The sequence below is a fragment of the Dermacentor albipictus genome, chromosome 3 (assembly GCF_038994185.2).
Source record: "Dermacentor albipictus isolate Rhodes 1998 colony chromosome 3, USDA_Dalb.pri_finalv2, whole genome shotgun sequence".
In the NCBI taxonomy this organism is placed as follows: domain Eukaryota; kingdom Metazoa; phylum Arthropoda; class Arachnida; order Ixodida; family Ixodidae; genus Dermacentor; species Dermacentor albipictus.
This window is the reverse complement of record NC_091823.1, coordinates 121973200-121988035: the sequence shown is the minus strand read 5'-3', so window position 1 is coordinate 121988035 and position 14836 is coordinate 121973200. Positions and strand designations below refer to the sequence as shown.

The 14836-nt window shown below is 50.8% G+C and overlaps 1 protein-coding gene across 1 annotated transcript in view; it reads right to left on the bottom strand.

The window, feature by feature from the left end:
* Positions 1-14178, bottom strand: part of LOC139057570 (patatin-like phospholipase domain-containing protein atgl-1) — a 73087-nt gene extending 58909 nt beyond the window's left edge. Inside the window, exon 1 of the mRNA XM_070536011.1 lies at positions 13389-14178. Within this exon, the coding sequence (XP_070392112.1) occupies positions 13389-13548 (160 nt within the window). The 5' untranslated portion in view covers positions 13549-14178. The remainder of the gene's footprint in view (positions 1-13388) is intronic.
* Positions 14179-14836: the final 658 nt, after the last annotated feature.

The following is a 14836-nucleotide window of genomic DNA, read 5'->3' as shown; positions in this document are numbered from 1 at the left end:
CTGACACGCACACACATTATCTCTGTGCGAGCTTGTCAAAACAACATATCTCGGTTCAGATTGCCCTTAACACCCGAGATGGGTACGAAGAACGGCATCATAACGAGCGGAAACGCAGACCGCTGACCAACAAGATAGAAATCCCGCGGAAATTTTGGCGCCATCTTCCTAGTTTTCTTCGGTGCGGGTTGCAGCCCTCTCGTAATCAGACTTCGGCCATGCTGACGAGCGATGCCGAAGCGGTATCGTTGCGTGCATCAGAGCGCAAGGACCAAACGCCACGCGCAAGAATAGAGTGCGGTAAACACCTACGTATATATATATTAACGCGATAGCATTAAGCAGTCCGTGTCGCAGAAAATCCGGCGTCGGCGTCCGGCATCGGACGTCGTTCCGGCAAAAACAAATTTCGAGCCACCAATACCCAGGCCCTTCATGTGACGCAGGGAATTCACTGAACTAATTGAATTTCTCAAGCTAAAAAGCACGTGGAAAAATCGTAAACTGCGACTCACACACAACCTTAGGACGTGAAAACTATCGTATTGTAATTTAAGTATACGAAACAACATAATTCTGTTACGCGAAAACTTAGAAGAAACCTATTTTCCAGCCGTTTCTACAATCCACAGAGCGGCCGCAGCTGCGTGCGGGTGTCACAGGCGCCTCGGAACGGCGCACCCGGTTCCTTGCAACACCTCCAGATGGCGCTCGCCTCCGTCGCATCGCGGCCCACGCAAGAGGCCGCGTTTCTACCACAAAGCCCACTTTCGTGCAGTGTTCGCGGCCAGCGTTTCTCGGTAAACATTACGGTTGCATACGCTCCAGTTGCCGGGAAGCGTGAGAAGCAGTCAGGGATCTTTGAATACTATCGCGTTCCACTCTGAAAGACGAAGCTTTAAGCGTCCAATTTTATTTTCTTACTTCTGAGGGGGTATTCCGTAGGAGTCCACCCAGTGGACTGTCCACTTCGGCCGCTGCTGATTGGATGCAGCTCTACGGGAGAAGAGGAGACGAGCGGCCCTAGCCAATCAGCAGCGGCCGAAATGGATAGTCCACTATAGGTGGACTCTTACGGAATACCGCCCCCCCCTCCCCCGATCAGATTCGGCGGTGGAATTAGCATACTTTGGCGAACAGCCTCGCGTCCGTGCCGACGGCGAGCAGCTGACATGCGCGCGTCAACAGCTCGCGGCGTGAGGAAAATTTTCCAGTCTCGCAATGAAGAAGGACCGGCACAACTGCCGCCGTGCGCCTGGCCTTGAAACGCGGTTTTCGCGCTGCGTAAGTATACGTCCGATTGTCATCTGCAAGCCCGCATGCGCGCAGTGAGCGCAATAGTATGGGAAGTACAGGCACTCTCGTCGGCGATCTCAGGCCATAAATAGACTGCTTCAATTGACCTCCCGCCCCCTTGTTCTTTTTTAATCTTCAAGATGTTACCATTTTCAGGGCTGAGTTAAGGCACACTGTTTTCCCTCTTCCCATGTAAAAAAAAAAAGAATGAATGAAAAGGGGACGCGAATGGCCCGCTCAGGTGACAGGGGGAGCTTAAAGAACTCTAAAATAGCTAGATTACTGCCCATGGGCATGGCCGAAAACCCCCAGGTATACGTTGGGGAAATACGTGCAAAGTCGCTATTGCGAACATTTCCACAATGCTGCGGCCGTCGGTAGTGCGGTGTACAACTTCCTCACGCACCGCCATATGGTGCCTCTCCTGTGGAACATTTACTGCACCTATAGGCAGCTTTCCCACGCGTTACAGGACTCGGTGCTTAGAGGACTTCTTCACGGCCCAAAGCACCATGTGCACGTACAGGGTGTTACGCGTACATGCGGCGGCGGCGCTGCTATCGTCAGTGTTGGTGGAGAGAAGAGAGATTGATGCGAGCTAACGGACTTCCTCTTGGCGAATACCTTGTCGGAAGAGGAGAGCCTTGGAGAAAGTTTTTTTTTTTTTAACGCTTTCTACTGGCGAGCTTCGGCAATTAAAAAAAGCGTAGCTTCGAAGTGTACACTTCTCCTTTCTTTCTTTCTTTCCTTCTTTCTTTCTTTCTTTCTTAGCTACTCTCTATGGAGGTGTCAATACCATTCATGTTGTAGGCAAACGGCAGAAGTGTTCCCGTATTCACTTCTCAGAGCCACGCATTAAATTCTATACCCAGGTTGATTGAATTACGTGCAACGAACCGTCTACAACACGTTCGGTTACCTCCACCGTATGCGATATATTCTTCGCTGCGGCTTAATGTAGCCGTGGCTCGCTGTTGCTGCAGCGCGACCTCGAGGCGGCCGCACTACTCTGGTGGGCCAAATGCAAACAAACAAACAGACAGACAAACAAAGCACTCGTGCACTTGGCGTACGTTAAAAGAAACCGAAATAGTCTAAGCTAATGCAGTGCCTCCCACTGTGCAACTTCGAAACGTTAGACCCCAGCAGCTACAAGGCCGACAGACAACGTGTAATTTGCAAGAGAGCTGTCTGGACAGCGAAAAAAAGAAAATGAGTGCACAAACGCGTCGAAATTACGTAAGGGCGACAGTTATGCAGCACGAGGTCCAAAGTAAGTACCGTAGTTACTTTTTTGTTTTGTTTTTCGTCAGGAGCTTAACTACAGGAACGAGTTACATGTCGGCATAATTCAATGATCGAGGCGATAAGGCGACTGTAAAAGCCGATCTGCCGAAGGCGGTTCAAAGAACGGAGCACCGGTGGCGTGATGCGATGACGTCAGCGTGACGCACGTATATGCTATATACTTCCGCTGGCACGACCACCGGTTACAAATCTTTATTTTTTAGCTTTTTCCCCCCCGAAGAGACGTCCCGGCGCGAGCGGTCGGCTGGGCTTCCCCGATGGCCGTCGATGGAACAAAAACAAAACTGGAAGCAAACGATATAAGGCGCCAATAGTTCCGTGCAGCAGGGCCAAGGCTGCGAGACATGCAATAGCAGATGCGTGCGCGGGACGACAACAGCGCGTACGGGTACCTCCAGACAGAGTTCGCCTCCTGGTTGGTCGAGGCGCCCGTATAGCTTTCGCTGTGCGGCGCCGAACTTGAGAGAGAGAGAGAGAGAGAGTACGAAGTCAATTAACTCGAGCTTGCGGCTGGCACGAGCGCCGGCGACTGGCGGGGAAACCATCGCTGAAGTTACAAATGCGAGCCTTCTTGGCTCGGACGTTTTGTTTACCGCTCGTCACAACAAACGTCGTTTACCGCTCGAAATGTTCTGCAAGGCTATAATCTCTCTCTCTCTCTCGTCTTTTTTTCTTTATGTTTATTGTTTTTTCCGTGCAGAAGACAGTTCAACATTTCAACGGGTGTTTTCCGATAGCAGAGACCCGACCTGGGAAAACCACGGTGATCGGAAACGTTTTCCGACTGTGTTCTCGGAAATCTCGCGAGATCTAAATTAATTCGTCGCGTAATGAGTCGGGAATACATGTCGCGAAGCGCTCAAGATAGACGAACATAAACTAGCTCTCGATTTCTCGGTATATTTGTCTGACTTCGCGCCCTCCTCTTCTACACAAACACATCTGCGGCGTCATGTTCTATCGGAAACCGAGCCGATAAAGCGGGGCTACTTTATTATCACCAGCGATATCCCTTAGCGAGTGACCCCGGCTGCCCGTGATACACATACGCGGACGGATACGCGGACAGTCCGGTGCATTTTTCGGCCCCAGAGCACCACACGATAACGTATACGTGTTACCAGGGATCGACTACAGGGGCCGTATTCTGAAGAGATGAAATTCGACGATAGTTCGCCGTTAGGCGCACGCTGATTGGCTGGTTGAGCAAACTCGGATGACGTAGCTGCTCCGATTTTGTTAAAACAAGCAATCAGCGCGCCTCTGACGGCGAACTGTCACCGAGGCGATAGTAGAGAGTTTTAGATTAGGGGACGCAAAACGGCTTGCGTACGCAACAACTAAAGGGGCCACGGTACTGCGCATGCGCAGACCGAACTCTCTAGTATCGCCCAAGTGGATCGTTTCAGAATACGGCCCCGGCTCGGAGAAACAACTAACCGTCTGTAAAATGAAGGGGACGATACGGGAACGCAATTCGGGCAGCGCCTTCGCATCAAAACGAAGCGACGAAGCTTTCGTGACTCATTCGTTGTAATCATCGTACTTGTCTCGTTTCCTTTCTTTCTTTCTTTCTTTGAGTACAAAGCGTCTGCTCGACGTTGACATAACCGGAAATCGGTTTCGACGGCAACGCTCCGCATTGTAATCGCCAGCGCCACACTGCCCCCGAGGCTCCTTTGACTGCCCGTACACATTCCGTGCAGCGAATTAACGCAGCGGGTAACCGGACGGCACGGCGGACGCCATTTTCCTGGGAACGACAGTCGAAGACCCGCGCCGCCACGCTTTACTGGCGAGACGGAAGGACGCTGACCCTCGATCACTGCGTGCAGCTAGCTTCTCACTCTTCGGAGCATCGCTATAGGACGCATTCGGACGTACACGCACCACCCTCGGTGCTAATTGTTATTCGAGAGAGAGAGAGAGGGGAGAGAGAGAGATAATAAAACTCGCATCGCGGCAGTTCGCGTAGTGGCTCGCGGAAACGGTTGGCCTGGCATTCGCCCTCCGTCGTCTCGTATTATACTCTCGCTCTCTTCTGCCGAGGAACGAGCAGCGGCCAGTATCCGCGGACGAGTGCGCTCTTATCAAAGGCTCTATCCGCACTCCACTCGACGAATCTTTGTCTCCTCCAGCGCTTGCGCCTTTGACTCTCGTCGACGTTTTCCCTTTCGTTCTGCGAGAGCGCCGCGAGATTGCTCACAGAGTCAGTCGCAGTCGAAGAAAGCGGCAGAAGGAAAGAAGCTTGCTCCACACTCGCCGATGTGTGCGGAAGCCCGCCGTATCGCACAAACCGAGAGCGAATCAAGTGGGTTAAAAGGAAACGAGGACTACCGGAGTCTGACGGGAAGGGAGAGGGGGTGCACCATTGAAGGGCACTCGGCGCCTTGTGGCACAGGAAGATGACGAACGCCGGCAGTTCTATTATACCGTTGCCCGCAAGTCGCCGCTGATCGGGAACGAAGGAAAAGAAGGACGCGCAATACACGTGAAAATGACGCGCATTGAGTGGCGCCTCAGGGAACTGCGAGCCGTTTCTGCGACACGAAATGCCAAGGAAGTTTCTATAGCGGAGCCTACGTCGAACCCGCGTCGGTATACACGGAATTACGCGTCAGGTTCGTTAGGCCCCAATCCCAAGATTCTCTCACTCCGCACGAAATCGTACAAGCTCATCGACAAAAGCAGGAACGGGGAGGCCATCTCTGGGAACGAGACTCGCCTAAGTCGAGCATCCGCAGTTTGTCTTATAAGCTCGACTAATTCGAGGCGAGTTCGAGGGGGCGCATCTGGTGGCGCCACGCACCAAAGTTGTGCGCCGTATATATGAGAGTTGACAACAACCCCCCCCCCCCCCCCCCCCCGCTCCCCCCCAAAAGAAGAGTCAAGGTTTCGTTTGTATGAACACATTCCGCGCGTGCGAGCCGAAATACGTGTTTTCCACGCCTTGCAAGACTGCATCGAAACTCGACCTGTTCCCGGCAGCCATTACTTCGGTATTCGGCACGACGTCAGACGAAGGACGACGTCGTCGTCAAAGGAAAGACACGCCAGCGCCGACATCCCCGACAAGAGCCACAACGGCCGTAAACGAGTCGGCCAAACGTTTATTTTACTTGTTCTGGTCAGAAAAAGAGACTCGTCCGTCTCGTATATCACACACTGAACAGGCGAAGTAGCATACTGAAGAGTCACCTTCAGAAACCGCTCTCTCATCGGCTAAGTGCTACACAAGGGGTTCCAAGAAAGTATAGATACCGCGGGGAGCTCGAAACATTAATAATTCATCAACTGAATGCCATAGAAAAGATAACAGGCTGGCGCTCAGTAAATGTGGGCCTCGCTCAGACGCGTGGTTGCTTTAAAATGACAGGGCTCATAAACGCCGGCTCGCAAGTATATATATATATATACCTTAACGCCATGGGCATATCTTGTTTCCAAGACTATAAACCTGCCAAAATGCCGCAACAAACAAAGATTCTCCGGCGGCCTCGAGTCATCTTCCCCAATTAGCATATTTCCTTTTCCTTCTCGCGTCGCTTTTCTTTTGAACAAATGCAATATCGCGCAAATGGTTTCGCAACGCGTTCCAAAGAGAGAGAGAAAAAAGAAGGTCAAGAAAATCTTTGCGAACTGACTAACGGCCGCCTGCTAGTGAACTGTTGATGCTGCCAATAGCAGACGAAAATGTGTCCCAAGAGGTATAATAAAGGGTCCAACCGAAGCCGGCATAACCCACGGAGAAGAAAAAAAAAAAAGAAGCGTTCAAACATACAGCAAGCACGCTCAGATGGTTATATGCTCTCCTTTATTTTTCTTTCTTCTTTGTTGTTGTTTCGAATCGCGTGTCCGCATCACGCCATCCACCCGACAGCGACCGCATGGCGCGAGGGATGCCGGCTTGGAGTGGCTCCAGCGCACGCACTGAATGAAAACGAGGTCGCCTGCAGCTCGGATGTTGACCTCCGTGGCAACGCACGAAGTGGCGATCGTGAGATCGCAGAACGCTTCGCGGAAGCTCCGGCGTACCGTTAAGGAAGGAAGAGAAGAAGAGGAAGGATCAAGTGCATGCCGTCATTTTACTTGCCGCTTATGGTACTTCTAGAGGTAACGCTAAAAATCCTATTGAACTGCACCGGAAACCCTAAAAGCACAAAGGAGTCGTGGCAAGTCCTTTAGGCTACATAGAGCGACTGACAACCCATTCGACCTCTTCAGGGCTCGGGTAGTGTTAATGGAACACGGGGCAAAAACGTGACAGACCTCACGTGTATGAAAAGAACAGACACGCAAGTAAGCGTTAAGGGAGGGGGAAGAAGAGTTAACAACAACAACAACAACAAACAAGAACTGAAACGAAAAAAAGAAAGTAAAGGATTCACCAAATATTTCCAACGAATACATTGTACTGTCGTAAATCATCACCCACTCCCTGACTTGAAAATCCGGCTGGACGACGCGAAGCGACTGCTTAAAATATGAGCGTCTGCAACAAGTTTGTGCATCAAAGCCAGAGCGCGTCGTTCGTGGCGTACACGGATGGCCGACGGCATATGCTCCGACCAGAAGAAAGTGACCCCACTAAACCCGCTTCCGTCGTTAATCGTTAAATTACCGATTCGGCTGACGTCAACGGACGTAATTCGGTATTCAGCGGTATACGCGCCGTCTGGGGGCCTTTCCGACGGTGGATGTACGTATACGCACGTCTTTGCTGAACGCGTCTCGATCGTCGAACGATTTCCTCGTAATAAACGAAGCCACGACCCCGCGATCGCCGGCACCGCGGAGACAGTTTTCCATGCGCGAAAATGGACGGAATGAAGTCTCGTCAAAGGACGTCTCCTGCTACGTGCGTGACCTGAATGCCGCACCTCGCAAATTTCGCGAGAACGAAAACTGCAAGAGTGCATTGCAGCACAGCGCGCTTATCGTCTCCGGCGAGTCGTGGGAGAAGAGAAGCAGAGACACAGTCCTCGCATGGACACGAATGCAGAAGCACTGCGTTTCGAAACGTGTGTGTGTGTGTGCGCGCGCGTTGAGCGCTTCAGAGCATATAGCGACACGTAAAATGACGGCGACTCAACTCTGTGAAGATGGAATGGCAGCGAAAGCCGACGACAGCCAAAGCTCTCAAACGAAAAGCACGGTGCTTTCGGTGCCATTCCATCTTCACGGAGAGGAAATGGCTGCCCGGTGTAGGATTTGGCAGTCGTAGCTGTAGGAAGGAGCTTGACTCTTCGTCGGGACTTAGGAGAGCAGGATTTATTTACATATTAACATCTTTGCAAGATACATTAGCAGTCTAGCGCGACTCCCATATGGAGCCCGCAATACTAACATACAGCAAACAGCTTACGAGCACACAGCTCACGAGTACATTTCTAGCATGACAACGAGCACTCAGCTCCCGACGACGAGCACACACTAGCAGCCGGCAAACGCTGCTTATATCCTCTTGATTCCAAGCGAACGGAAACGTTCGTCCAGTCGTCGTTCGACGTCACCGTTCGACGTCACCGTTCGATGTCACCGAAGATGACCCGCCTTTTTGGAAGTGGAGGCGGGCTCACATACTCGTGTCGCACACACACACAGGTGCAAAGGTCCGCAGCCGACGTCAGAGGGCTTCGTAGAACTCTGCTTTGTCCCGGTTGGCGCGGCCGAGTACCACATTCCTGCGCTGACCGCGCGCCACGTGGCTGCCGGTCATCCGCAGTTCTCTGAAGTGCGGCTCGTCTAGTTGAATTGGAACACGTGCAGCGGGCTGAAAGCTGGCACGTTGCCACCCCGTACGGCCATTCCTAACACCGCGCTCGCGATTGTCGTTTTCGTTCAGCATCGCGTGAAAGTTCTTCGTCGGTGGTCGTTTCGCGGCGGCGTTCCTCGTACGCACGTTGTTCTTCGGGTGTACGAATTGTACCCGTCCGCCCCATTGATAACGCGTCCGTTATAATAGAGCCCATACCTCTCTTGCATATATACTGCGATAACCTTCACGTCGCGCTATTTTTCACGGCGAGCGTTCTAACCTGTTCCGCATTTTGACACCTGCGCCACCGCACTGCACCCGTACGCGATCGCACACAAAGCAAACGATGAAGGCCATTGTGTGTGGGTTTGTGAGAAATTGCCAAGTCGGTTTCTGTTGCCGGACGCCCAAAAATACTACGGAAGGTTAGTCATATACAGCTATCGCTGCAAAAAAAAAGAAAAAACTAATCGTTATTTCCATTATAGACATATTTATACCACACGTTTTGCATCCGATTTGCCAGTGGCGGAAGTGTGCGCCATCCGTGCCCGATACGGCCACGGCGCGTGCCGGCGGCCTTGAGCGCTCGCTCGCATTTTTTATTTATTTTTCCCGCGCGATATTACAATGGCGCGGGCCTCGCCTGCTGTTTCTCCGAGGCGGCCGATCTTCCGGTGGCCTACTTTTCGTCTCGGCAGCGGCGCGTGCTTCGTCCCCGCGCCGCGAACCCTGCTGCAGCTGCTGCGCGAGACGACGCGACGCCGCACACACAGCCCTACGACGCAAAACAATGCGCTGATGTGTACACTGCGCGCCAGATGCGAAGCTTCGCGAACGTACACACTGGAATGGGGGGGGGGGGGGTGCACTCGGCACCACAGGGGCGTAAGGAACCTCCCCCCCCCCCCCCCCCCTAGTCCAGTACACACGACGCGCGAAGCTGAAAGTGCGCAACCCCGGTTTCCAATTTTGTACAGATTATAACCTCGAAAACACGGGCGTCGAAGGAACCAACAGGTTCCCGCACAACTGTCGCGAACGAAGTATCTTTAGTCACACCTACTATATTGCTGTTAGAAAGCGACACTTCAAATAACAGGCCGTCGTCGAACGTTGAGAGTGTGTGCCTGTCAGCGCACGGTTTGCATCCAGCGCGGTTTCGCCGAGAGCGCGCGCGCGCACCTTCAGCGTGACGCATTGAGGCGGAGACACGGGCACGCGACAAGTCCAAAAAAAAGAAGCGAAAGCGAACGTAGGCTAGGCTCCACAATGGACGTTTACAAAACGGTTCGCTCTTGGCCCACAAAAGCTCGGCCGCCGGCAGACCTTGGGCCTCGCGGGGGTGACGCGTGACGCGATCGCCGATCCCTCTCCTCGCCAAGTAGTTGCCTTCTGTTCGCCGCCCTTCTCTCTCCCCCTCTCTCTCTCTGCGTCATTCTTTATCCTCTTCCGAAACAGGATTCGAACGCGCGCTTCGAGATGACATAAATAAACGAAAAGATACGGTTAGCATCGATTAGCAGCGAGTGTTGAGATTGGCGTATCTTTGAAAGAGAGGACGGGAGAAAAACATGTGGGTGAATGAGGGCGGGGGATGTGGGCGGTAGTGGGGATAACATATGTTGCGAGTGGGATAGTCACGCACCGCCGTGGTAATGCGGGTCACTGAGTGCTGCAGCACGCCAAGAGTCCATGGTGCTTGGGTTTACGTCGCGTACGTGAAAATCGATCCGGAGCGCTCCGCAACGGCGCCTTTCGTGACCCCGTCTATAAGCGTTCCTTTGGGACGTTCAACCTCGCGAATAAACAAAAAAAGAAATCTCGCCAAGATTCCGATCGATCTGGCATTGAACCCCGACAGGCCTGCAGATACTGCTTTTTCATGGGCACCGTGAGAGGCGGCCGGGAGGCCAAAGCGATCAATGCGACGATAGTTCATCGATCGTAGATCGAAGCTATTAATGCGACTATATTGAAGCGCTTAATAAAAAAAAAAGTTAAACGCACAGTTCTCATGGCTTTCTGAAAAAGAAAAAAAAAACGCTATACCACTCGGGAAGTTAGCATTTTAAGGAAATGTGCGGAAAGTTACGAGCAATAAGCAGGCAAATTTTGAAGTGTGTGTCTCAATTGGGGGTTTAAATGAAAATCGCTATAAATTTTCGTTTTCAGCACACTTAATAGAGACGTTATAAGAAACGCTTAAAAAAAAAAGCTACCCCACGTTTCTGGGAGGTCGGAAAGCGGCAGAGGTTTGATATTTACAAGAAACGGCGGCCCCTGTATGTGTGACGGGTGCATGTAAGTTAATTACGTGCTTTCAAAATAATTACCGAATACGCGTATTCCTGCATTTCTTTTCTGTGCGTTATACGAGGCACGTACAGTCGCTTTTTAATGGTTCTCCTCGGTGAACTATGAGGGGAACAGCGTTTATATTTCGTTGAAGCAAGGAAGCATGTTGCGAGTGGCGATCGAACGATAAATGCTTAATCTGTGTAGGGCAATAACACAGCCCTTGCGGCAAATTACTTATTCAAGCGTTCCACGGTACCATATGCCACCGTTATCCGCAATATTTCTCAGAGTCCTAAAACAACTGTGCAAGACACCAACTCTGAATCAGGTGAAAATAAGGGAAATGTTCAGATTAACGCGTTGTGAAACCAAGATCAAACTTAGAAAAATGGGGCTGGCCACTATGGGAAGCCTGTGCGCGAAATTGAATGCCTTGGAATAAAATACAAGTTATGCAAACGCGACCGTTATTAACTATTCCCAGTGTTCCGAGATGACTATGCGTTACGCAACCTTTATGTTCAATAGAAATTGTAAGTGCAATGGATCGCAAACGTCTAACGTTACTGGCATAAATTAGGAGGGTTAAAATTATTATTGCACTCTCGTTTCTTTCGCCTCTCTTTTAATGCGTTATAGTAAGCTTCTCCCTGTGTCCTCCGTAAGCTAAACGAGGCACCTTGTTTATGCACATATGGTGAGTGTATTGGATGATGTGGAGGCCTAATTCGAAGTGTGTGGGTTATTATCTGCGGCCTTTGCACTAATCTGATGGCCAATGACCGGGTGAAGTAAAATGTGCGTGAATGAGTTACTGCATTCGTGCCCGAAATCGTCATATGGCGCCAATGTTTCAATCGGAGCAGTCGCACGAGGGCAACATCTTAAACTACGCAATTTAATTACCGACAACTGAAATTCTTATTGCAACTGCTCAAATAGTCGTTGCGATTTCGCAAGTTCGTCAATCTGCTGCACTTCTTTCTTTTCTCTGTTTCCTTCTTTCTGTGTGTGTGTCTGCTTGCCAGTGTATATTTGGAACTGATCTACTTTGACGTGACACTGTGCACTGCCAACTATTCCGAGCACAATAAGAGAATAAGTAAAACTGTACGCCGACCCAAGTACCCCTCTCCCGACCCAAGTTCGCATACTTCTGCTATCCTATTTTATCATTATTTGTTTTGACGTAGTAGTTCTGCGGAAACCCGCAAGGCGGAGAGAAGTAATTAATAAAGGGAAAAACAGACATCCACCCCCTATTAATTAATTATTTTCCCTTTATTGATTATTTGTTTTCTTTAGACGCGACTGCAAGGGACTTGTGCTCAAATTATCCCACGCAAGGCGACTCGCATCTGTCGAGAGGCCTCGCGGTTACGTTGCAGACGACTGCGAACTAGAATTAAAAAATAAAATAAAAGAAGAACGAGCACAGACATGGCGAGGCAGCGACGGTTACTGGAATATCGCACGAGTTTGCGAAGGCGCGCGAGGCGACGCTGATGGTCCAGGTGGTGACACGAACTTGACAGGCACCGTCGCTGCAATTGCGCAATCGATGATCTCTTTCTGCACTAAACTTGCCCCGAAAAGAGCTGGCGCTGGCACTGGCACATGCTTCTTCGCACGTGTCAGGGACTCGCATCAGTATACATAGCGGCGAACTGCATGCTTTCCATTAACAAACAACGACCGTGAAAAACAAGACGCGGAGAGAAAAGACACGGGACTGCTTCCAACACAGCATAGCCTTGGCCCGGCGCTTCTGTCAATGACGCAGACATATTCGCAAAATAGATTGTAATCAAGCAGCGGTCTTATATATATGTTACCGACACAACCGAGTCAAAATCGACGATCAGGGTCGACCCCCTCCCCTTTCTTTTCTTTCTTTTTGAAGCCCCACAACGGTCTCTGTAAAGGCGCTTTGCACTTTCCTTCAGCGCAGGCATGACCTCCGTTCATGTAATTAATTCAACCATCCCGAATGCAATTAACGTGAAGAAAATTGGTGTCTTCTGTTCGATTTCCTTTAAGAACGCGCTGATTTAAAAGCGCTGCGCGAAGAAACAAGACGAAAACACGAAATCAACCAACAAGCCCCCTTTATTGTTCTGTCTTCAATCCGTAGAAGCAAATTCACTCCTCCTGAGGATACTTAGTTTCGGATGATGCGTAAATATTTGATAATAATTGCGACAACCTTTAATGGAGACCGATTACAGTAAGCAACCGAACAGCTAATTATTGCGCGCTATGAAAGTTCGCCAGAAAGGAACATTGACGGATTTTCTCAGTATTTTACGCTGTCCGAATCACGTCTACCTTTAATACGCATAACCGTTCCCATTATTTCGCACTTATTTCAGAGATATATACATGTTTCCGAGAGTCAAAGTGATCTACCACTCGAATACTTCTTTTTCTGAAGTTTTCGTGAGAATAATCAGATTCAGCTTCAAACATAAGAGCGGTATTTTTAATGCACGCGTTTTTGTATTGACGACTCCACAGCGTCTGCTAAACACGGTACGCACTCGCAAAGCAGGCGATGCGTGTACGCGCATGTTGGTCAAGGTCAGCTGCGAACGCTTTGGCGGCGCGCGCAAAGGTTAGCTTCATCGTCTGTATTCTACTAGAACCACCCGGCGCAGTACGACGGAGGATGAAAAACATTTATGTACATAATAGATGAAAACGGAACGGGGAGCAATGCACTTACCCAACGGAACTTCGCACGCGAGGGCTGCAGCGGCAAGAGATCCAGCCGATGCTCCGGCGATCTTGTTGAGGCATATCTGCGGTGCGTACTCCCGAAATGCGCTGGCCACTCCTATGTGGTAGATGCCCAGGAAACCGCAACCGGAGAATGATAGATTCATGGCGCTCGATTCAAGTGCAGCCCAACGTCGCACTCACGACGTCCGCGCGGACAATGAAAACCCGCAAGATACGCTCCTCTGTCTTCGCTTCCGCAGTCTCCGCGCACAACACAACTCAAACGGTGCTCTACTGTTTAAAGAAAATGTCGACTTTGGTTACACTGCACTCGCTCTCCTTCGCAAATGTCTGCGAGATCGTAGCCGATGGACGCCTTTGCAGAGTCGATTTGATGCGCAGAAGGAAACAGCGTAGTTACGCATCCAGCGGACAGCGATCGTTCGACAGCTCTGCCGCCGACATCGCCCAAGTCACGAGAGCTCGCCGCAGATGCGCCTCTCCTCCTCATCCGGGGAGGCGTCACATTTGTTTGGGTGTTTCCCGAAGACGTAATCCGCGCGCGGGCGCCTCCTCGCACAGCACCGAGCGGGTGTCGCTCGTCGTCGGCTTTCTGTGCTGCTCACTGTGCACTAACGGCGCGTTAAAATCGTCCTTACCTACGTAAAAGGCGTAGCGAATGGTACCACAGCTTCTTTCTTTTTCAAAGCAGCAGCAGCTGCAACAGCAGTTTGGCGGTCGCGAAACGCCGCACCAATTTCTCTCTGCCGCAGGGTCGGCGGAACCATCAACAAACAAAAAGAAAAGTATCCTGCGGCGGAGGTGTGCCTCGCATCATGGGCTAATCTCATTGGTCGAGAGCTGGTGGCGTGGTGTTGACGTCGAGGTGCGTCATTGCTATGGCAACCAGCTGGCCAGCTGCCCGCGCGCTGAGCGCCGGGCAGGAGACACCGATCGCTGATCGCGCCTTGGTTCGATTTTAATCGTTCGTCGGGTAATAATGATGCCCGATCTGAGTTATTAGGTACTACTTGTAAGAAGACGTAGGCACATTTTCCCCACACGCAAGAAGTCTCTTTCTGCTTTGAGAGCCGCATTTGGTTGGGTTCTTCCCGTCAATGGACCGTGCTAGGTTGTCAGAAGGGGTTTTATTGAAAGAAGTTTATTGAAATCGTTCGGCTGACATCTTGCCAAATCGGCAGTGATTTGGCAACCGTTGACGTACACCCGTTTTGCTGTTTTTGCTTCTTTTCTTAGCATTAGTATAACTAACAGATACGTTAATGTTTGCCGCAAAGCCGCCAAATTTGTTCGGCTCTGTATTCGGGAATTGTGGTCCAAATTGAGTGCATTTTTTCAGCGCATTTAAGCACTTGCTTTTGTGATGGTAGAGCGCTCGATAGCCGAAGCCATGGAAAATTTCGAAATAGTTTACTTTCACTCGACAAAAAC